The following is a 24,845-nucleotide window of genomic DNA, read 5'->3' as shown; positions in this document are numbered from 1 at the left end:
GATCATTTTTACCACTTCAATAACGTCTTTCAATCACGTTTCATAACATAATTCAAACTTTTTGGTCGAGATTGCAAGTGCTAATCAGTGTCTCGTGTGCAAAAAAACAGCTGCAATTTTCGACTTGGACAAAAGATCTCAAAGATTGTTAATTGCGTGTTCTGTACGCAGAACTTTTTGACCTGTGTTGAAAATTTGTATGTAATAAAAAACTACTTAAAAAATCTCTACTATGAATCTAATACAATAAGCAGTCAACTATGTTCTCTCCGAGATTCAAGGTAATTTGCGAAAAAGAACATCTGACTTCAATCTATCAAATTTTTCCTTGCTTGTTTGGAAAAAGTCTCTAAAGGCGCTTTTGTATGCCGATCACATTATTATTTGTCAAGGTGAAATTCTAAGCAATACTTGAAAGGCGCGAAAGTGTGACTTATCTTGATGCCTGCGTCTGCTCGGAGCGCTTTTTGTTTTTCCCCTGGCGTACGATCACAAGCTTTTTGCACCGCGGAGGAAGCACAGAAGAAGAAGAAAGATGGCAGAGGGGGAGAACAAGCAAAAGGTTAAGCATAACTTGACGACATGTGTTGCGAGACGACATTCACTGTCCGTTTACTCTCAGACCTTGCCCGAAAGCTTCTTGCTCGGCCGGCGCGTCGCCGCAAGCGGACGCCTCGGCGCCGTTGGAGATCAAATTTGCGGAGGTGTCGGTGGCCTCCAAGCCGGCTTCCTCCTCCTCCTCCTCCTCCTGGACCCCTCCTCCGCCCTCGGGCTCGGTAGCCGCCGCCACTGAGCCCGGGCTGCCGTCGGCCAGCGCCGGATGAGTCCTCAGGGGGTCTTTGCGCTCCGGATACAGCCTCTGCTCAAAGCTCTTGAAGTCGGCCTCGAAGGGGAGCGCAACTTGTGTCGGGTTGGCGCCCAGGCCCAGGTTCAGACCCACGGCCACGGGGGCGGCGGCACCCATGGCCATGCCGGCGCGGTACACCTCCATGCCGTCGGGCAGCATGGACTTGATTTTAGGCAGCCAGCGCTTGCGGACGCGCCGTGCGTTGGTGCACATGTCAGCAGCAATCACATTCATTTCGCTCTCCTTGAAGTTAGGGTTGAAGTTTTGACAGTACACTGCAACACACAAAAACATTCATCAACCCTACCATTTCAAAACTGTTGCTAACCAAAACAGCAGCACTGACCAGCTTTCATTACTCACTGAAAAACAAAATTAGCTGTTTATGTCCTCAAGTATTACTCTGGCTCCATCTTGGTGTTGTTGTCTAGTCTAATTCATTGATTTTTTTTTTTTTTTGGTCGGCACCTCCTGCATAGTCAAACTGATGTTTTTGCTTCTCCGTCGATGCAGCAACTAATAGCCTGCGCCGTCTGTTTTGGCAACAACATTTATTATTATTGAGTGTACACGACAAAAGCTTTTCTTAATGACTCATGTGGCGTGTTGTCACGTCAGTTTCCACTCCTGTGTTATTTAGGCCAGTATGGCAGCTATTATGATTATAATAATGTAGCGTACGCCCCAACAGTTAATTATTGCTAAGATATGCCACAAGATGGCGACAAACCACTTCTCTTCCTGAGACCAAAACAGCAAAGGCGTAAAAGAGAAGTCTTCTGCTAATAATAGATCACCCATTAATACATTTTCTATTTGATTAAAAATAACTAGTACCTAAATAAAATATAAATTAGTAAATAAATAAAAGTAAATTCTGAGTATATTACATATTTAAATTCATAACACCAAGCCTATTTATTGAGATTCCTTTTTTTTATTGCTACTGATAACAATTCACGATTACGCAGTAAATTACATTTTTAGTTACTTAAAAAGTCATATGGTTATACTGATGACAGTACCTATGTGATTTTATCAACATCCCTTTCTAAAACACAATTGAGTGTTTGTGGTATATTTTTGTAGCAAAGACTCACGTTTGACAGCGTTGAGGACCCTGCTGTCCAGGGGTTTCCTGCTGGGGTCACTGGTGGAGGAGCGGATACCAGTCCCACAGCTGTTTGCTAGTGTGTTTCTGTAATGCACCACAGTGGCCACAACAAGGCAGTTGTCAAACGCACAGTAACAGAAAGTCTTAACAAACAGCATTGGAGACAGTGGACACAGATGGAGTGTGAAAGTAGTTTGTGTGTGTGTGTGACTTTTACAAGACACAAAAGAAATGCCCACAAAGGAGTCTTACCGATCAAAGAATGTCGCCAACAGACGCCGCAGCAAGACCTTGTGTTTGATTCCGGCGCAAAGATGACAGTTCATCAGCTGACCTCGAGTCATGAACACCTGTGTACCTGGATGGTGAGGGAAAAAAAAAAAAAAAAGTCAAATTAGACAATAAACATTCTTTTATCAAGTGTTATGTTTTCCTTTCATGGTTTTGTGTCAAGTGCTAGTTATTTGCTAGCTGATTTTGGCACTTGCCACAAGCTATTGATGTTTGTCCCACTTCATTGCCAATAAAAGACAAATTAATTCACTACTTTTTTCAAATGACACAGAAGTTTGTTACAAAGGAAAAAAATGTCAGTCAAAACAAAACGCTCCATTTCTGGACAAGGCCACGTGGAAAATTCTTCACGGGCATGCTTACATGAGGCTTTTAATTGTGACGGAACAAATAGCCTAGAGCATTTCTAGTTCTAATAAGTATTATTCCCTGTACCGGCTTCACAACTCAAAGTGGGTCAGACTCTTCTTCCGCTGACCTTTTACTCGATTTTGAAAATGTGGACTTTTGTTCCGAGATGTCTTCATAGGATTCACCCCTCAGCCAGTATTGACTACCTGACTAGATTGACTAGTGATCAAATGACTTCAGTTCCAATATTCGGTGACAGGTCAACCCTTTGAAGAAGCCCTGAGTGATGATGTAGACTTAATTTTATCTTCTTCCTCCAGCCACTAACTATAGTCAGGAGACTAAATCCAACTCTCAATCTAAGACGGCATTGACACGTTATCATGAATCACAGTCGAATTCTAGGCAGGACACGCCCCCACTGTAAAATACTGATTGGATACTGCATCCAGGCAGATTACGCCTTGCTGCAATATGAGTGGCTACTGAATCCAGTCACGTATGACTGCTATATGGCAAGTGGGATTCGTTATAACACGCATTTGAGTTATCTTTCGCAAGGAGGAGCAGTGAGTAAACATTCAGACCACTTACAATTGCTTCTCACACGAGCGACTAAAAAAAACTAGCTGCCATGAGGTCATCATGCATGCGTGTGCCACAGTGCCTACCGGCAACCAGTTCCAGCTTCTCCCCGGGGTCTCCCTCTGTGTAGAGTTTAGGGTGACATCGGTAGCCAATCTGGCTGATGAGGCTAGCGGGTAGTGCCACCAGGTCCCGACGAATTAGCACGCAGTTGCGGTTCTCCAAAGCCAGCGGCACGCCCGTGATCTCGTGCTTGTCCGGCACTAAGGAAGAGTGTCAGGTGAGTTGAAGTTGCGGCACACGATATAAAAAAAGGTTAAATAACGCAAATGAAAACATGTCCAAACGAGCAGCGAATACTGCGCTCCCCCAAAAACATTTGCGGTGACATCGACCTCCAATCTTTCTGCAAGTCATGCTGAGTTGTACTTTGAAATTTGGCTAGACATCAAATGAATCTCCTCCATCAGGCACGAGCCAAAGTCAATGGGAGAAAAAAATACTGCACTTAGCCAAGCCCACACAGACTGTATACTAATGAATGTCTTATTATCCACTGAAGGATGACGCACGAGTTGCGTCTCCAGGACATACTGTGAGGCGAACTGGGTTGAAACACAACAAACAGTGGATACTAAACAGCTGGACAGCAAAGTGTGGCAACCAGGCAAATTGATCAGAGATAATGTAACACTAACAGGTCAGTTTCAAGATTCCATGCCGTTAACAGTAGTTAAGGGAAGCTTAAACCTTGCTAATGTTGGTTATCAGAAAGCTAACGGGATTTTAAAGGCAGCCAGGTGGTTTAAAGTAGCTAACTGTGCAGGTTGAGGTTAATATAATTCTAACAAGTGTCAAAATTCAACACAATTAACAAAATCGACAGGATCTAACATTACATTACTCACTGCCATAGGGGTTGCCTGGACGTGCATACAGGTGACTGAAGCTGTCCTCCACCATTCCGTCAAAGGGCTCTTCCTCAAACTCCTCATCCTCGTTCTGGTACGACGTGGGACTATCGGTGGTGGGCAAACTGGATTCACCGGGACTTGAACGCTCGCCTGTGGCTCCGCCCCCGGCCCCGCCTCCCCCAACCCCCAGAAGGTGGTAAGGGGGCACGCCCGGAATGGTGGTCCCTCCCGCGGTGGTGTAAAAGAGCGAACTGGCCCTCGCTAGACGGCTGCCCAACTCAGAGGAGGAGATTTTGCCTTGGGTGGTTGCGATGGTGAGGGGTGTGGGCTCGCCACTCTCTAGCTTAATCTTGCGCGGCGGCATAAGGAGGGACGGGGACCAGCCAGTGTTCGCAAGGAGAGCGGCCACAGCCAGGCCGTTGCCGTTGTTGCACGGACTCTGTGGCTCCGAGCCCGTCTCCTCCAAGTTGCCGGCCGTCTGTGAATCGCAGTGCGGCGAGTTGGCCTTGAACATCAGGTCCATGCCGCGCTCCACGATGTGCTGGATCTGCAGGTAGCCCGCTGTGTACATGACCACCAGCTGCTCACTTGCCGCCATGGTCAGCTTACCCGTATAACAGAATGAGAGGATCTGCTCAAAGCATGCCGGCGTGACTGAGGAGGGCAACTCGAACTGGGTCTTGGTCGACGTGCTGAAGAGGTCACGAAAGTATAGGCTGCTGGCGGCCAGCACTGCCCGGTGGGCTTTGAATGCCTGACCTGGAATCACGAAAAGAAAAGACCATCAGGACGGCTGATTTAATGAAAATTGAAACTGTCATTTTTAGTCGACAACAAGTGGCAAAATGGCCGACCTCTGGATGGATACTTTTGCTTCACTCATACTTCACAAATGCAAAAATAATCCAAATACTGTGTGTTTTGCTCATGCGGTCACATACAACAAACTATTTTAAATTGTAAAGATTGTTCCCATTGACTTTTCCCACTTCTGCACCTTTGACCAGGATGGAGACATCGCAGTAGTGTCCCAACAAACGCTGCTCATTCAGGGAGCCTAGCACCGTGGCTCCGAAGTTTGGGATCTCCACGTGGAGGAGCTGCGACATATTTGGACCAGGAGACTTCAGCTATGGACCGCAGAACGCGCCAGTGAGGGGAGGAATCTGTAAACAAACAAAATAAACATAAGGAGCGCTGCAATCGACCTGGCAGGAAGAGCGCTGTGAAAAAGAGATGGCTATGCAAACGGGTCTGGTCGAGAGGCGGGGCCGCCGCCGACAAAAGGACGGCTGAAGTCAGTCAACTAAATATAAACAGAGCCGAGCTGTGTGTATATGAGGCCAATGTCAAACGCGTTAGTGTATACGACACTGCAACTCCGAGGCAACATGGCCTCATTTCACGCATGGCCCTTCTTGGCCGGACTGCACAGCAACATGAACATACATGTACGGGAAATTTACCACTTTCAGAATTGAAAAACGATCTGTTCCAGGTTCACTTTTGCCATATTAAAATAGCAAAACAATTGTTACAATCCGGCTAATTTGTATTTTGCCACAAATATTTTTTTACCTGAAAACTCACCTATTGGCATTTTTTTTTCACCCTTTCCAAAACACCCGACATTGCTGCCAAAGCACTGCTTTAATGGGAAAAGCTTTTCTCCCCAAATTATCCATATTCCACTGTTATGTCTTAAAAGATATGCTAAGGTCTTTGTTACTATGTATGATAATTGACCACGGTTTTGAGCAACTTGTGGAAATTCTTTCCTGTAACTGAAATTTCTACTTTAATATGTATTATGAGATAAGGGCTTCGTTGTCAAGCATGACCAATGCTTTGAAGACTTATATAACTTGCGGTTTATTTTTTTATTTTTCCCAAAAATTTACATTTTCACTGTTCCTTTATTACATCTAGTGAGATTTGCATGGCCACAGTTTGAACTCCAAAGTTTTAAATGAACTGACTGCCTCCCGACACCACCGTTTTTTTATTACATTTTATAATAGTTAGGATCTTTGCTGTTATACGACTTGAGGCAATTTCTTCCAAAAATGGACCTTATTTCCACAATACTTGTCAGACACAATGAGGTCTTGCGCAACATTGTTGTTAACCATGACCACGGTTTGAACTTGACAGTTTTTTCCCCCAAAAAATTAAGGCACAACTCTACATTGTATAGTATACTGTGCTCGACTTCTGCAGCACCAATCTCATATTAATTTACTTTTTTTTTAAATTATTATAAATTGTGTGGCCCTTTCCCCATGCACGTTCCGTCTTCCCCGACATGAACTTTGAATCCCAACCATGCCCCACCACACACCACGGATAAATATATATATACCACATACCAGTTTCATCATTGAGCAATGGTGCAGAGCAGTTTCCAGGAATACAAAGTGAAAAAAATGTCACCGCCTCTCACGTACTCCCTCTTTTTCTCACTTCATGCGCACGCACGCGCGCACAACCACGCGCGCGCGCACTTTGCCTTACTTACATAAAAGTATGCACGCCTAAACACACACGGTGTGTCACACAGCGCAAGCTGAATAGGGAAATGAGTGTGGATTCCTGCACGTAAGCGCTCACTCACCTGGGGAAAGCGGCACATAACCGTGCACTAATGCAGAGAAACGTGCTCAGACAGTCTTTGCAGTCGAGGTGCAGACAAAGCGTCGATGGGCTGACTGGTTGCCGGTGTGAGGTCCCAAAAGCGGAGTTTGACGCGCACTCTTAAAGTGTCACTCCGATTGAATCCCCCTCAAAATGACAGGATTCTTTTTTTTTGCTCTGCGACATGACTGGACTGACTTTCCCGTCTCCTATTCGTCTTTTGTCGGTATTCCATTCTGTGCTGTAAAGACTCCCCCTGCCTGCCTGTCATGAGCTCTCCGCCGCTCTCCCATCTCTCCGTCCTTCTCCGCAGGCTCAGATTCAACAAGTGCCGGTGAAGAAAGAGACAGAGAGAAATGTGTGATAGATAGAGCGAGAGAAAGCAGTGTAAATCAATGATGAAAGGAGTGGGAGGCTCACTTGTGTGCGTGTGTGTGTGTGTGTGTCGGATCAATGCAGTATCTATACGTCGCAGGGAGTGGGAGGGAGAGGGGAAAAAAAACACAGGCTACAGTTACAGACGGAGTCAGAAAGTGGGCAGAGCTGGAGAGAGCGTGGAGATGGAAGGGGTGGGGAGGAAAGGGGAGAGGGTGGAGTAGAGGGGGGGGGGGGGGGTTGCCGAGACAGACTGAGAAAGTCATATGAGGACAGTACGAGCAGAGAAAGACAATTAGGTTGAGGCAAGTTGCGCCGCTCGCCCCCCTGGACGAGGCGGCGTCGATCCGCATGGGATCGTTCACATGACTGCTCACATAAGAGGGCTATAAGTTACCGTGACGTAGCTATAGCCACAGTTCTTTCCTGTCCAGTGAAAAAAAACGGAGCACTCTTGTCGTGTCATAACGTGGAAGCGTGGTCCCATGACTTATTCATTCCATGACCGTACTCATAACTCAAAAGATTCATAGCTTAAAAATAATCAATTTGTGCATGATGATAATTCAGTGGGCATTGTGCTGCTCTTCATGGCGTGCACACATTGGCCACTAGGCGGCAGTGAGATTCACAGACTTTTCATGTAGATTTCATGTTGTTATTGCTTTTTCGATATTAGTAAAAGTTGTAGCAAGTTATCATGGTATAAGCTATTTTCGACACTATGACCTTTTTTTTAGCAATGAGATCAATTTTCGAGGTTTTAACTACTGTCAACACGATAACACTTGTTTTTGTGCCAACAATGACAAAGGGTTGAGCAAGACAAATAAATAAATAGTAAATCACATGTTTTGTCAACAACATGGAAGTTTTTGGGTGGTATTGTAGTATAAGCTACTGTTGACGCAAATATTTTCTGTTTCCAAAAAAAAAACTTAGCACTGCATCACTGCAAAGCCATTGTTGATGCAATTCTGATTGTTCCCTGTCAACAATATGAAATGTTTACTGTCTGATCATGCTATAGCGACTGTCGACACAATAGTTTTTTTTTAATTTTCGCAACAAGAATCATTCTAGTGCTGTATCATGAGGCTGTGCATGCTATCACAGTATACAGTACCTGTGTTAATGTTGACCGCGGTAGGCTCACAAACAGGGAGACAAAGGGAAAGATGACTCAAATAAAAGGAAATATATCTTTGTGAGGCAGGACTAATCGTCTGGACATCCAATGATGTAAACTGCTGAAATCCCTGCTCTACATGCACGTCAGAGGAAAAGGGGGAAAAAAAAGGGGCCAATTCTTCTTGCTTGGTATACAACAATTGTTTTTCTTTTTCATGTCGAATGTAGCCGAAATGCATCGCGGCAAAGTTGTTTGGAGTATGGTGGAGGACAATGTTTTTTTATTCTTTTTTTTTTTTTTTAAGTTGACTTGAATAAGTGTTGTGTGCTTTACGGTGAATCATGCAGACCTTTCCTGCGAACCACCTACACGGAAAGAAAACACTGTCAGGGAGCCACACGTAGCTTGGATTTATGCCCAAATTGTGACATGATTATGTTTATGCATCATTGGATGATGCTTGAGTCGCCGCGTTTCTCTGAAGGTTTGTCGCAAAGGGCAAAGCAAGAATATTACAAACAACTGTCTTTCAGACTGCATTTTTAACACCTTATTTTCCACACTCGATGCTGTGTATACCTGCTAAAGGTATTGAAAGGTTAGCAGTCGATCGCAAAGCACATATACTGTCACACGACCATTTCGAGTCTTCCATTAACCTTCTAACATGCAGTTTTTGGAATGCTGGAGTAAACACAGAAAGGGGAGGGGGGTGGAGCCATGATTGAAACCCAGGACCTCTGGACTGTGAGTCAAATGTTAAAACCGCTACCTCACCTGGCCAAATTTCTGCTTCTGACGTCGTAGTCTCACTAACAAAAAAGAACAATTATAAAAAAGTTACAAGAATGACGTCCCAAGTCTTTCAAGTGGCGCATCATCCACACTGTGGTGCAGCATGATACAATTAAAAACTATTACTAGAGAGTCAAAGGGTTGGGGATTTTAATTTTTTTTGGTAACAGGTGCCAGTAAATAATGTTAAAATGTTACTTCAAACTAACCCTGCAAGCTTACTGATAGCCATAGCTTGACCCTGCAACAGATTAATTTACTAATTCCTAAGACTGAGTGTTCTATTGGTTTTACATTTCGATTTTAACTGGCTTGCACCAGATATGAATGTTCAAATGTTACTTAAAAAAGCCAATAAAGGGTTGCTGGTGGCCAGTTTGACGACTTTTTTTGTTTTCTGTGGTAGGAAGTGTCAAGGAAACAAACTACTTTTGGCGTTTCCATTCGGATAGACTGCATTGTGTTTACTGAGAAAGTTGTGCTCAACTTTATCTCAGCTGTGGTAGGAATAATAATAATAATAATGCAAAAAAAATAGTTCTCACACACACAAAAGCAGCAGTACTGACTGCGGCTTTTAAGAGCTTGTGCCTGGCACCGTGATATCTGCACTGCACATATAGGCTCACATGAGCGAGCAGGCACAAAAGGCAGGAGACGCAAATCCGCTAATACAATCGGACATATACGACACACACACACACAGACACACGCAGAGATATACACACACTCCCCTCCTCCCTCGCTGTGTTCTTTTATAGACACAGTCACGTCATCTCCCTGTACACACTGAGGAATGCACACTCTTGTTTGTTGCCGTGTGTGTCGTCGTGAACCTGCTCATCCATCCATCAGTTACCGTGACGATTGTCCTCATGTTACCCCCCCTCCCTCTCTTCACTCTCCCCCTCCTCGCCTGCATAGCACGTAGCCGCTGTCTCGCTGCCAATTAATGCACAGAGGGCTGCATTGCAGTGAAGTTGGCGCGCTATTGAGTCTACAGACATGCATGTTCGTGCCAGCCAAGTGAGAGAGAGAGAGGAGAAAAGAAGGCAGGGGTGTGTGTGTTGGTGAGGGGGAAGTTAATGGAGGGGAGGGATGTAGAATATGTTGAGTCAGGCAGACAGAACGGGCCGAGAGTGTTCACACAAATGCACACACAGCCGCATATTCACTGTAATATATGCAGGGAGTGAATAGCGGGGCACGTATGCATGCGCCAACATTAAACTCCCCTCCCATTGGCATTAAATATAAATTCTGCACATGCCTGATGAAAAATAAAAAAGCCCCCCCCCCCCCCCCGCCTTCTTTCGTGTCCTCATTTTCGCGCCCTGCGATTGCACCTCAAACTTTTCCCAGAGTTTTTTTTTTCCCCCCAATTCGGTTGTCTCGCCATCTTGAGTCACGGCGGCGATGTTCCCCCCCCTTCTTTTGGCAGATTTTTTATTAAGGATTTCATACCGACGCACGGTGGCATTCTCTCTAGCAGCAGGTCCAGACATATTTGAATAAAATCAAGACGGAGACAATTGACCAGACGGCATACACACACGACGCCTACGCACACACGCATGCAGTACATTCTGATCTTTGATAACTAACAAAAAGACTGCACTGGAATATAAAACATGTAGATGGAAGTGGTTCTCATTTTACGACAAGTTCTATTCCTATGGCGGCTACATAACCTGAGTTTGCACATAAATCTGAACGTGTACTAGTCTCGTCTAATCTAGGTTAGTAGTGGAGTACAACCAGAATGACAGAAAATGCAGTATTTTGTGGAATCATACGGTCATAAATAAGGCACCTGTCGCTAAAGCCAAACTATGGCACGGTTTTTACTTTCTGGACATGACCTCGCAGCCATTAGGTTGACCGTAGATATTTTTGATAACATTTTACACTACATCCCAACTTAACTAAAAATGGGTTTTTTATTTTGCTTCAGGTGCATTAAGACACAAATAATAAATCGCGCAGGAGTTTTTGACGATGAATTAATCTACTTTCGAGAACGCATCTGAATCCAGTACTGGAAAAAAGAAAAATCCTCAGTTTTGACTGACAAACCTATATTACCGTAACACTGAGTTTATTATTGCGGTTGCACTTTACAGCTAAATTGTCTGCCCAAAATATTAAAAACAGCTTTTGGTCTGATGCAGTGCAGTTGTAGAAAAGTGCTGACACAGACGAAGTTGAGATGTTTGTAGTTAAACGCTGTTTAAAAGTCAGAATGCCTGCTGTTTATTTCTCCATCCATACAATGCCAATGTGAACAATGGCCATGTTATAAATATTCAGATCCTGCAGTTGTTCTCATGTCTAAAGTGTACCAGACAACAGATTCTATCCACGTTGAGACGGCAACGCTCCCTGGCAACAGTTCTACCAATGGGGACCAAGCGGCTGTCTGCATGTCTGAGTATCATTATGGGATGTTGAGAGCGAGAGAGAGACAGAGAGAGAGGTTGCTTATCACTGCTTATAATGCAACATCACTTACAGTGAGGATAGCTGGACCTTACTGGGTGAAGTTGTCTGCGTACGCCAAGGGTCAAGAATCATCATTTTTTGTCTTTATACAAAAATACAACAACAAAACCCTCCATGATTCACGCAGTTATGTAACAAACAGACAGAAAATAAATGATCCGTAGTGGGTTCATTTGTGTCTGGTATCTTTCCACTCAAAACGTAACACTGTTAGAAGGAACGTGGGTGGGGAGGAGAAGATGGGGGTGAATTCCAGGTTGAAAAATGGAGTGTAATCTTTACAAAGCAGCTGAGTTATATGATGCTTAACGTTAAACTTTTATCATCCGTTAAATGCAATCGTAAATATTAAAGTGGCTGTAAACAAAAGCGTTCTGGTTTTGGTCCCTTCTCGGCACTCACGCGGTAATCGGCTTTGGCTGTTGAAGCCACACAGAACCAAAGAAACTGAAAAAAAAAGGGGGAAAAAAAAGTTTGCACCATCTGGGAACAAGATGCCTTCATCAGGTCACTTTCAAGACAGTTGGTAGAAACTTAAGTCTGGTTCACCCATACAATCCAATCCGAACAACTGTGCATTTTTGCTTTATTTTCCACTTCTACCAATTTTTTTTCAGGAATTTTCAAGAACGCACCTATAAAACTACACCCAAAACACGTCAACAAACGAGAATTATCCGCGTTGGTACAAGCTAACTTTGATGCCATTTTGTAGCAGTACAAACTGCAGTAAAGCGGCAAAGCAGTTATTGCTGCCAAATGGCAACTGTTTTTCACGACCTAGTATTTTTTGTCTGCATCAGGCAAACTACTGCTACTAATGTCTCACAATATAGTAATAGTGATCCATTCATTTTCTATAGCGTTTGTCCTCATCAGGGTCACGAACGGGCGAGTTGAAACCAATCCCAGCTGACTTTGGTTGAGAGGCATGGTACACACTGAACTTGTCACCGGCCAATTGCTGGGCAGACAATAAATTAGAAAACCCACACGAGCACGGGGAGTACATTCAAACTTCACACAAGAAGGCCAAAGCTGAGACTTGAACCCGGGACCTCAACTGTGAGGCAGATGTGCTAACCACTAGGTCTACTCTGCTGCCTCGTTAAATCTTACTTTTTCACAAATTTTATATGGCCCAGTTAGGACTTGTAAAAACTACAATGGGCCCAATTCTACCACCCCTGATTCCCGATCCACACAGCATGACTGCCATAATGAAACCTGAGACGGGCCAATGCATGATGTCTTTTTGCGCGAGCATCTTTGTGTGTGTGTGTGCGTGATCCCTTGAGGCAAAGGCAAATGGACTCCAAGTGGCTGCGGGAGGTAAACAAACAAACAAACAAACAGCAGCCGCATCTAATGCCTCAAGAAGCACGCAAACGCATAAAGCACCTCCATTCTAAATCTATGGATGGCATTTGTAGTCCCAAGCTCAAGAGATAGAAAAATTAACTGAACAGCCGTGAGAGCAAATACACGAACAAAAGGAGTGAGGAGCGATAATGTGCGTGTGTGTGTGTGTCAAACGCAAACAGAACAAGTATGAAGTTGCAAAATCACAGTTGCGGGGAGAAGACAATTAGACACAAGGGGAGGAGGAGGGAGGGTGACAAAGAAAGGTGAAGCTGCCAAAGAGAAGCCTGCAGGGAAGATACATGGATATGCTTTGGAAACAATCTTCATTCACTCCAATGAAAAGCTTTTCTTTCATACACTGGAAAGCCTATCAGGCGGGGAAGCCACGTGGCTTATATATGCTCCTCTTATTTATTATGTTATTTGTTTATTTATTACTTATTCATAACTCTTATTTATTCATTGTTTGTGCCTTCTTGTTTTTATTTTCTTGTGTTATTTACTTGTATGTATATTGTGTACTATGTCTTGTCACCGTGGGATAGTGGAAACGTAATTTCGATTTCTTTGTGTGTCTTGGCATGTGAAGAAATTGACAATAAAGCGGACTTTGACTTTGATATCATAATTCATTTCAAAAGAAATGCAACACATTTAGTTACGCAGTGTTGACGTCCAGCTTCTTGGAATTTCAACACGTTTTAAAAAAGCCATTTTCAAAAACAGTATGAAATCTATTTACGAAGAAGTAAAGCTGCTTGCCTTTCATACTTTGTTACGCAGTGTTGACTTCTTGGAATTTCAATACATTAAAAACAAAAACAAACAAAAAAATAGTATGAAATCTGTGTTTACGAAAAAGTAAAGCTACTCGCCCTTCAAAACAGTTGAGTCCTTATCATGTCCTTGTTAGCTTTCCAGTACATGCTATTTACATAGGAATATGCTTAAAAATAAAAAAATAAAAAAAATAATCTAAGCAGGAAACAAATAATGGACGTAAAATTGCTTAATTTTTTTTCAAACTAAAAGCAGATGTTCACAAATATCACTCTCCTTTTATGGAAGATGGCAGAAATGGCTGAGTATTTACTGTCAAAGAAGTTGAAATTTCGAGGCTTGGGACAATTTCAAATTAAACTAGGTCTCTAAACAATATATTGATTATCAAAAATAGTTTTGGATTTATTTGGTAATTTGGTGTCTACTAATCATTGTACCTCTCAAATAAATGAAGCAAAACACTTTAAGGTCACTTTGATGCTACTCATTAGCATTCGGGCTACATGGTAGTTATGTTTTAACTAATATTTAGTGATGTATTGCACATAATTGTACAGCCCGGTCACACATTTTTTATTCCAATACAGAAAGTTGGTGACCCCTGTACTAGACTTTTTCTTTTATCGCATTTCTCTTCCATGGAATATCATATGGAATCAATATGCTAGCAAAAAATTGTGCAGAATTAACGCTTTGAACACTGGCTGATTTGAAGTCTGGCAAAAAATTTTAGACATCATGCAAAAAAGAAAATGGCAGTGTTCTTTGGGTAACGGACGACATCACATGAAATGTGCTGACACGCCACTGAATCAGCAAAAAAAAACAACAACATTCGTTATCTAGTGGCAACAAACTTGCAGGGAGCCCAACATAATAAGTTTCTGCGTGACAATATCAATTATCATCACCATAAAAAAAAAACACCAGGCAGTTTTTTTGTTGGGTCATATCCAGCTCTTACACACTAACACACACATACACACAAAGTGACACAAATCAGCCAGCTAACAGATGAACAAACAAATCAACACTGGCTATAAACTGAGGCACAACCAAGAAACGTGTATTCAGCACATACTGAAGTTTTTTTGCAATTGAAACTACTCTACTAGAGATCATAATGACTTGCTTAAAACTATACATAATGAATAAAACAACAACAAATTAGGAAATTCATTAAAACTGAGTGAAAAGCAACTAGGATCGTAACAACAGATGGCAATAATTGATTAGTGATCGTTGAATAATTATTCTGACTGTGTTGAATTAATTGTCAATTACTTTGAAGCTACGGAGGAAAAACAAGACCGCAATGAAACAAAAAGTGCTTTTATTGACAGGCGCAGGGAGAATATGCAAACTCGACAGAGAAATATTGAAGCTTATGTGCTAACCACTTTTTCACCGTGTTGCCTGTGGTAAATATTCGTATGAAACGCACTTATGAAGCAAAACAGTAAGTAAGGCTGCAAACTGAGTGTGCCTTCTCTGTCGTGTGACAGCGTTTTATTGCATTAGAGTTCAACGCACACCGTTCATTCACGACCTCAACCTCTCGTGCGTCACTTCCATCGGAAACTCAATATTTCTTGTATTGAACAAAATATGATCTAAAGTCCAACCCGTGCTTTGTCTCTTCTAAAAATCACAAATCAGAACTGGTCAGCTTCCCATTTCACGCCGATTGGCAGCATTTTCTCTCAGCATCTCATGCTCTGCGAAAATCGAATCATGTTCGGAAGAAATACATGGCGCGCGTCAAAAGATGGAGACGTCCTGTGAAATCTAATTGAATTGTCGCAAAGCGTGCGACAGCCAGTGACACTCTGCAGGCCGCCGCTGTCCTAAAAATCAAGGTCATGCCTCACACAGTCGACGAGCAATGATCGCTTGCCAACGTGCATAACGTTTGGACTTTTTTCATTGGTAATAACCAGCTAAAATGAATAATCTAGCAAAACAAGTGTAGCCAATCATCAAGAGTAAAATAAGAAATAAAAACAAACATACAATCTCCGCCCTAGCACATTTGAGATACCGTGACTATCAAGAACATCTTCCCGAGAGAAGTGGAGTCACACAACAGCAAAACAACCCTCGATACCCACCCAAGAAAATAAGATCAGCTTTGGGGGGGGCACTCACTTCTCCCCCATGCTTGACGTTAACATCAGTACTTTCAACACTACTGTTGTTATTTTTTTAGTAAACTTTTGACATCTGTTGGTTCCGGTCAAATAGCAAGCCTTTACTCCATCCTAATAAATATAGTTTGATTTAGGATTTTTTTTTTTTTTTTTTAATAACATGTGGGTCACTTTGTTCTTAAAAAGCTATGTCAAATTATGACTTTGTCAAAATGTTCTAGGGTGATTTAAAAAGTGGGATTTTGAGCTTCTTTCTCGGAAAAAAAAAGTACGTTTTTGTAAAAATGCCTTTGTTTTTACTCAAAATTTTGTACAACACACCAAAATATTGCTATCAAGATTTTCTACCAGCAAAAAATGTGAAATTAATTTTACATTTTTTTTTCCAAAAAGCATCATGCTAATTTTAGTCAACAAAACAACTTCAAACTCTAAAGAAGCTAGCTCGCTAAAGAATGGCCCCAAAGTATGAGACGTAAAAGTATTTTGCTCAAGTGAAGCAGGTTGGCAATTCTACAGTCGCGTTGTCCTCAAACGACCAATTTCTTCATCGTCCTTTCACAGGCAGGAAAATGTTCAAAGTCTGGCATTTTTATTAGTTCAGCCCATCAAATCCATCATCTGCTGGCTCATGCCTGCATGAAATTAAGACCCTAAGGCCGGTGGAAAAAACGTACAGCCCTGTGTTATGTTTTGGACACAGGCGATGGTCACAAGGCGGCTATGAGCGGATGGTGGTGTAACAGATTTATTGCGTGACTGTTGCTGTGCTATCACATGCGCATTGCATATGAACGTATTTGCTTGTACTTTTTTTAACCCGCCAAACTCTTGCTTTTGAGTTTTGCCCTGTGGGTGTCTGAATATCAAACACCCCCCAAGAAGGTGAAGTCCTGCAAGCCTCGCATGTCAAACCACAGTTATTTGCACAATTCACGCAAGTACCTAGAATGGAAAATCATGCGCTTGGCCATCGTTTCGAAATAGCATTATTTGCACTTTATTAAAACGGTTTCAATGTTTTTTGCTCAGCAGAGCTAATACTGACATCACGGTGCCGTTTCAGATCTGACACATATGCGTGACATGTCAGCGGCCACCAGAGTACACCAAATGAGGACACCACTTTCAGCATCAGTGCCCTACTGTCTAGTGTGTCACCCACACGTACACACAGTCACACGGACATGTACAGTCCTCACTTTTGATTGGTTTGAAAGAAAAAAGAAAAAAATCACAGCGCGTTGCGGTAGGTGAATTGAAAAAAAACAAAATCTCATGATGCTTAAAAACACACAATGGCTTTAAGTGTTAAGATATGCACACTTATTTTCAGAGCACCCTTAGCGTCCGCCCACTTGCACACACACGCACACACATTACTGTGAACTAAGCCCGGTGTACATGTGCTCAAATGACATGTCACCTTGGATAACCTGCGTGCATGGCAAAGCGCCCCAAATGACCTGGGTAAACACTGCTTGTTTGTGCCGGTCAGACTTAATCAAGCAGTCAAAATAGGCCACTTTCTTAGCATGGCGAACACCGCTACCTCCCCCTCGCCGCCCTGTTGCTCTCAACAAGCATACCTTCTGCTGAGTTATGTGAATGTTTTACAGTCTAAAAGTCACACAAACCTACCGTCCGGCCGGAGAGTTGACAGACACCTCAGTACAAAGCAATACGGTACTGCAGAAAATTCTGACAAGCTTTTTGAGCGTGATTTAGAACCATCTTGTATAAAAAAGATGTAATGGTAAATCATGGGTATATTTTGGGAGTTTGCAAGCTTGCCTCTTGGTCGAAGTGGTTTGCATGCAACTTGAAGAGATTATGCAAAAACGGCAGTTGTGAACGGTTGGGCAAGGTGATTGACGCATGGAAGAAACCAAGATCTGAATCGACGTACACTTACCTTGCTACACTTACAAAAAGGCCTTTCAGGGGTTTTTAGGAAAAGTAGGAAAATAAAAATGAAAAAACCAGTCTGTCTTTGCAGATCAAAAGGACACATGGAAATAAGATTAGCATGGACAGGACAGGAGGACCTTGAGAAAGCGATATCTTCAGACATGGCCTGTTGAGTATTCACAATCATACAATAAAAAATCTTTCATCTCAAACAAGGGAGAAAAGAAGGGGGGGAAAAAATTCAACCCACATTCTATGCTCAAGTGTCCTGAGGCTTCCATTAACTCAAATAACTGCTACGAATTATGACTGGGCCCTTAGGAACTTGAGCATAAATACAAAATCACGGGTTATGAGTGCTCCAAAAGAGTCTCTTGAGTTAGCGACATACAATACAAAACAGGAAGCGAGGCTCCAACAACGCAAATATGGCTAAAACGTAACTAACAACTCCGATTTAGCACACTCGGATGTTTTCGAGTACCTAACTGCACTGGTTGAGTTTTGTTACAATTGGTCTATTTATTTACTTATTTAACGTGAAGGGAAGAAGTCGTCCATCTCGAGACTTTCTCGACTCAATCAAGAATGACAAAGTAGGCTGTAGGAATGATGACAATCTGCCTATAGAATTCCAGACACTCTCTGCGGGGCTACCAAGTAGAAGCACATACCGTACATAGGCAGCGTCTTTGTCAATTAGCCTCCCGCGCTTATTACTTTCCTCGCTAATTTGCAGGCTCTGTTTACCAGCGCAAGCCTTGAGTGAGGCTTGAAGTTATCAGCAATTTAATTATGCACAGTGCGCAGCACAAGAGCCCACAAAATGGAGGTGGGCTGCGAGAAAATATGTCATTCACGCAAAGCTAATACTTGCCTATTTGAGGTCTTGGAGACTTGGGAGTTTTCTTTTTTTTATTTCCTTGCCTTTGTACGCATCTGAGGGCATCTCGCACCAAATGATAGGTCTTACTTGGCGAGTCGTCTCACTGCAGCTGAAAAGATGCAAAGAAATGTGCCGAGTCAGACTGTGTGCTGCTGGGGCTGGCGAGACAATACATAGACGAGATAGATGTCGAGAGGTCGCTAGATCTTAAGTTACTGATAGAACATGAATCTTTGATGTGTAGAGATAGCATTGATAGTATGGATAACGTGTGCAATCACATCGAGAGGGGGGGGGGGGGCAATGTGATTTCAAACTAGTACTCAAAACCTAATTCAAAATCAATATGTATCAAGAAATTTGAGTTATTTCTCCAAAATATGTTCCAAAGTTTATCGAGGGCTGGCAATTATTCACTTAATTGCCTCTGCTCGCAGCAGCGTTGCATAAACATTTAGATAGACAATTTTTGTATAACATGCATGGCATGACAAATTCCTGAAGATTTAGTCGGGGGTCACAAGACAACAAAATTAGACGATAGAAAATTGATGATTTCTTTTTTTTTTAATGCGCTTCAAATTAAAAGGCACATTTGTTGGACTTTCAAGTGTCATTAAGTGGCAAAATCCAATTTTCCATCCCGTTTTGAGGACAATCTCATGACTTGTTTTGGACTAAACGCATGCTACATGCTGCCTATTCAGGCTGAAAATACTCGTAACAATCAACCCCATGCGCATGCACTCACCACACCACACCGCACTCTTCCTCCACTCCTCTCCTTTTATTTTCCTCCCCATCCTTTCATTCCCCCAGCCAGCCGCAAACGCACGGACATGCGGCATCACACGAACGCACAACACAAATGCAGGCACGACATTTCATGCCATGTGATCGCACTAGCTCGGCATCACGCCAATGACCAAACATGTCACTTAGCAGTGAGCTGACACACACATACACGCAAAAGCACACGCATTGAGCAAATGCATTTGTCCGGAGTTTCTCGCCACACGACATTTAACTGTGAGGAGAATTCTCAAACATTTCCTTTATAAAAAAAAAGAAAAAAAAGCTTGCATATAACATTGTGTTTACTGTTCATTGTCTGCCATCTTGGAATGCTTTTAAGAGGAGCCCACCATGAAAAGTCAAACGGGATAACTTTTCAAGAGGCCTAATAGCGTTTTGCTGAGCCTATTTTTCCAAAATGCACAAAACAAAGACACAGAGCCAATTGGAGACTAGTGTGTCTGATGAGTGAAAATCAAAAGCAACTTTATTATCCTGGCGAATGTGTGAAATTACTTGATGATCTTATATAACACCTAGAAAGGCTCTGAGCATAGTGAGGTCAAGACAATGCTATCATGGGAAATGTATCTTATAGTCACAACTTTTTAAAATAAAGGTGTCAAAGCATTTTGATAGTCTGGTTTGCGGTGTTGGCCTTGTCTAAAGCACTTAAGCCAGGCCTCTACTGAGTCTGGATAACACATCTCGGAGTTCTGAGGGTCAGGGTCCGAGGCTCGGCTTCAGCCTTTCTGTTGGGAGTTTGCGTCTTATCCCATTGCGAAGGGCTTCTGAGCATAATTCCTTCCAACATTCTAAAAACATGCAACCTAGATCAGCAAATAGCAAAGCAATATATTTAAAGTACTTTAACATAACTTCCTTCTTAAATCATTAGCATTGTTCCCCGCCGCACAGACAGCAACAACAACCTATTGAAAAAAACTCTCGGGTGGCTTCATTGGGTACACTTGCGCAATCTAATGAGATGCCATTGTTACAGAAACCTCCTGGGTAGCAGGAAAGAATAGATGTATGCAGTGGAAACATTTTCAGCCGACATGTACGCAGAAGATTCATAGCTACGATGTACTCTGTATCGCTGAGTGAAAACAAAGACAAGTGGGAAGACTGCAGTTGACTCACAGCCAGCGACAAGTCGGAACACACGCATGCACACACACAAAAACACACATGGCAAGGAAATACAAGAGCATTGTATGAGAATGTGACGTATGCCCTCTGCCGCGTATCGCATGCCATCCACGGTGAGTCAGCGCTGTGCCTCAAGAAGGGGAAATGGTTGGCGCGTCAACATACACGTAAATCAAGAAGGGCCACATTAAGTTAATGAAAAGGTGTGCTGCCAAAATGGATACACAGTAAAATACCTCTCCGTCGCAAGTTCTGGTTTAGTACATTTAATAACACTTATGGTGTTCTAAATCTTGTCTTTTGCTGGTGTCGGTCTATTCTAATCTTGACCACTAGATGGTGGCAAACAACTTTTTCTAAGACGATGTAAATTTGAAAGAAGAAGAAAATTCATAATTTGATTCATCTTGCGAAATGCTCATCCTCGCGAAGGTCGCGGGGGTGATGGAGCCTGTCCCAGCTGTCTTAAGGCGGGGTACACCCTGAACTGGTCGCCAGACAATTACAGGGGACACAGACAAATTACAACAATGAAAACCAGCCTTTTTTTTTTGTTGATTTTTTTTTTAAATGTCATCCTCCATATTCCCTGCTTTAAACACCAGGATAAAAGACAATGTGGTACTTCTAACAGAACACCCACTAACATTTCTGTCCAGTCTGGTCTCTGTAATGAAAACTCATACACGTCTTGTCATGATGTTGTCATCAAAAAGCTATATTGAGCTCATCACCGTCATGTAGTCATGGAAAAAAGGAGTGTCAATAAAATATTTTGTCATTGCCATTATTTACAAAAAAAACAATTGTAACAATAATTGCATAGCAGCTCGCGTGAGATCTGATCTGACATGAAACTAAAAATAAAACCCCAAAAAATGGAGGCGCATTTAATGCACTGTGAATTTTGTTTAAAAAGTGTCATGCAAATAAGGAAAAAGCTGTAAAAAACTAAATATCTTAAAAATTAAGGGACTGTTTTTGTGTGTTGCCGAGTAGACCAATGCAGTTTTTTTCTTTCCTGTGCTTCTCACCAGTGCTTTCAAGCCTCAAATGGGATTGAAAAGTGCTGCCGTTCTCTCTGCTTGACACACACACACACACACACACACACACACACACACACACAGACACACACACACACACAGAGACACACACACACACACTCTTTTCCACCCTCCTCCTCCTCTCCCTGGGCCCCCTCATGGAATGCTGTATAGTACAAGGCCTATGGAGGAAGGGCATCCCGGGACATAGCTAGCACGCTAGCACACGCACACGCACGCACACAAATACAGCTGCCGAGTGCTGTCACGACCCTCTGGAGTAGCGCCAAGGCAAGGAAAGGTTTAGTGAGAAAGGAGACAAGAAAGCACATGAACTTATTCACGTGTATGTGCTTGTGTGTGTTAATCATAAACATAAAAGTCGACTCTGTGTCTGACTTACATAACGTTTCATGTCATCTCCCAAGTGAAAATACAAAAAACAGGTATCGCAACTCAATATTCCTGCGGCAACTTAAATTGTTAAAATGCTTTGTAAATCTTACCCATGCAATCTTTCCATTTTAGCATACCGCAGTGTTTTTCTTGTGTTCTCAATAACATTCAATATCAGCAAAGTTATCGAACCGACCAAGTCACAATCATTAAATCCATTGAAATCTTCGTCCTCTGTGTCACGTATAAACAACTCCCCTGACTCAGGAAGTAGATGCGACGCTTCCTCTTGTACGTCGCTGACATTAGACTCATCGTGAGTTGCAGTTCCAATTATTCCACAGGACCAGAGCGCCCTCATGTGGTTTAGTGTGAAAATAACATGTGAAGTGATATACTAGTAAGTAAGTAATGTGTTAATGATCAAGTAATAATTTCACATATAAGTCGCTCCTGAGTATAAGTCGCACCCGGCCAAACTATGAAAAAAAATGTGATTTATAGTCCGGAAAATACGGTAATCAAATAAACAACGAGTCGCAAATTTGCAGGGACTACAGATACTGCGTCAGTGTTAACCGTAGAACAAAATTCAATCGTGATGTCACACACACTCAGTAAACACAGACCTCAAGTTTATACATTCTTGCTTTTTCTTTGGCTTTTTTGTACCTTTTCCTGTGTTACATTATGGCGCTAAGACAGACACTTAGACGTTGGCATCGCCAGATCTGGCAAGACCCTTAACAGGATAAGCAGTGTAGAAAATGGATGGCTTGATAGATTGTAAATGATCTGATACAACAGCGGGTGTTTTGTTATGAATTCGCACAAGCCTTCAGATTTTCCAATTGCCCAAGAACATCAGATGATTTATTCTTTGTATTACCCCAAATTATTGCGCAGACCTGCATTAAGTTGCTAATATCATAGAATTATACTATTTTCCTTCAATATTTTCCATTAATTCCACGGTGGACTAAAGGGAACATTCCAAAAGGGGCTGCTGATGCACTTTAAGATTCTGTTTGGCCTTGGCAGAAGTCTGATCTGTTATATTTGGCTGCGCTTTACTTTCTGGCAGTCTCAAAGGCTAAAATGAAATGTAAAGAGTAATGTGTACAAAACCACATCGACCTGGAAAAAACGCACCACTTCACATTAGTCTGACTGACAAGGATGAGCAGGTTAGGGGGAAAAAACTCTAAATGAGTATTGCTGAGGAAAGGACTGGGAATCCACACACACAGTTTGATATTCTGATACTTATAAAAAATGTATAATGTGTATAATATGTATTAAAAAAATCTCCATAAAGAAGTGAAGGTAGAACGATTGTGACCTCAGGGTTCAAGGAAGGTGAACAGCCACACACACAAAAATGACATTTAAATCCTTCTCACCCCAAATGCACTTCTACAGTTACAGTGGCACACAAAAAGCAGCCATTCAAAGAGATGATGTGTTCACTGCAGTGGGAGAAAAGGGGAAAAAAGATAGTCTGTGCATTGCAGGACTCCCACGCTTCAGTGTGGGTGGAGATTTGGGTTTTGTTTTGACTTCACTGTGACGCAACTTTGGATTTTTTTAGTTTTAAAAAGGCACTTTCCCCACTGGTAGTCACCGACGGTTAAAAGTATGCCAACATTTGAACAAATTAATAGAACTAGGGGCAACCATTTTGAGATGACTTTTGAAACTCGAACGCAGCACCGCAGTGTCATGTCAGCACATTCAAATGAGACACAGAGCCAATGCGTCACAGACGCAAACCAATCTATATGTATACACAATATATATATTGAAATATATATTTACCCGAATAAATGTGGCTAGTCCATGGACTGTCAGTCGGCAGCGACGACCAATGAAGTTAGGTGGAAAAATGCAGCTCCCGCCAGTTCTTGCTTCCGTCCTTTCTATCGGCTCTTGTGGCTCCTTCGTGGCCGTCCGTCGCGCACCTCCCTCGGCCACGCTCGCCTTCCGAGTGCCCGATGCCTGGCCGCCTGCGCAGGAAGTGGAACTCAGCTCACGCGAGCAGTTGACGGGGCAGCCTGACATCATGGCCCGTTTGACAAACGGCGCTTCGCGTTAAAGACGCAGACATCTTGTTAGTGGGGAGTTGGTTAAGGAGGGTATGGTGTATGCGGAAGCTTGCTAACGCGACGGGAGAGGTGTCTTCGTCGATCCGCCTTTTACGGACACATGAACTCGGTGCACTCCGGAGCTTTACAAGAAGCCGGTGAACCACCCCCTCCCCCCTTCACTTCACTTGACTTCACTTCTCAACCTAGAATATAGCAAAAGCGGCCTTTTGTTGGGCCAAGTGTGTCGTGGTGCTTTCGTGAAAAGGCGAAGAAATGACACTGCACAGGGGTTCCTTGTGCGCGAGAACAACGTGAACATGTGTAGTCACCTCACGTGTCCTCAGATGACAGCTACGGACGAGTTTATGCGCATGCGTCTTTATTTTGTTTTTCCTCTTGGCAAAACCGGCAGCGCCTGCTGGTGGTGATATGGCTCACTGCAGCCAGGAGCCAAAGTTTCTCTTTCTCCAAATTGTATGATGGAATGAGCACATCAATCGTTTATTATAATTTGTTGATTTTGTTTATTGGCTTATGATTTATTGATATACATTTCATTTTCAAACTTTCATAAACCAGTGGGCTATATTAACCAACTTTTTATGTAGATTTCCTGTGCTAGTTGTGAAATGACAAAAAAAAAAAGTGAAATGTATGACACGGCATGAAATGAGGCATTCTGAGAGGTCAGCTTCTGTTTTTGGGAAAAAGAAGAAATGAAAATACAT

At 42.6% G+C, this 24,845-nt stretch overlaps 1 protein-coding gene across 5 annotated transcripts; it reads right to left on the bottom strand.

Moving 5' to 3' along the window:
* Positions 1-471: 471 nt before the first annotated feature.
* Positions 472-24,410, bottom strand: LOC119131650 (nucleus accumbens-associated protein 2). 5 transcript variants are annotated; one of them, XM_037266277.1, is made up of 8 exons: positions 23,849-24,410; positions 18,630-18,747; positions 5,103-5,271; positions 4,100-4,864; positions 3,278-3,454; positions 2,214-2,319; positions 1,948-2,045; positions 472-1,122 (listed from the first exon to the last, which is right to left on the bottom strand). In XM_037266277.1, exons 3-8 carry the CDS (start codon positions 5,212-5,214, stop codon positions 602-604), a joined length of 1,779 nt encoding a protein of 592 aa, XP_037122172.1. In that variant the 5' UTR covers positions 5,215-5,271; positions 18,630-18,747; positions 23,849-24,410; the 3' UTR covers positions 472-601. The 5 variants fall into 5 exon arrangements, with proteins under 5 accessions (XP_037122172.1, XP_037122169.1, XP_037122173.1 ...); XM_037266274.1 differs by lacking the exon at positions 18,630-18,747 and having other exon boundaries at positions 23,849-24,409; XM_037266278.1 differs by lacking the exons at positions 18,630-18,747; positions 23,849-24,410 and adding an exon at positions 22,141-22,361.
* Positions 24,411-24,845: the final 435 nt, after the last annotated feature.

The sequence above is a fragment of the Syngnathus acus genome, chromosome 12 (genome assembly GCF_901709675.1).
Source record: "Syngnathus acus chromosome 12, fSynAcu1.2, whole genome shotgun sequence".
In the NCBI taxonomy this organism is placed as follows: domain Eukaryota; kingdom Metazoa; phylum Chordata; class Actinopteri; order Syngnathiformes; family Syngnathidae; genus Syngnathus; species Syngnathus acus.
Note: the sequence above shows the minus strand (reverse complement) of the source record. Positions and strands in the feature narration are given on the sequence as shown.

Excerpts from the sequence above, each read along its gene's own strand:
- LOC119131650 (XM_037266277.1), bottom strand. The coding sequence starts at position 5,214 with ATGTCGCAGCTCCTCCACGTGGAGATCCCAAACTTCGGAGCCACGGTG. Across the intron at positions 3,455-4,099 it reads TCCAGGCAACCCCTATGGCA|TGCCGGACAAGCACGAGATC; the intron begins GTGAGTAATGTA and ends ACTCTTCCTTAG. Across the intron at positions 2,046-2,213 it reads TTGGCGACATTCTTTGATCG|AAACACACTAGCAAACAGCT; the intron begins GTAAGACTCCTT and ends GGTGCATTACAG.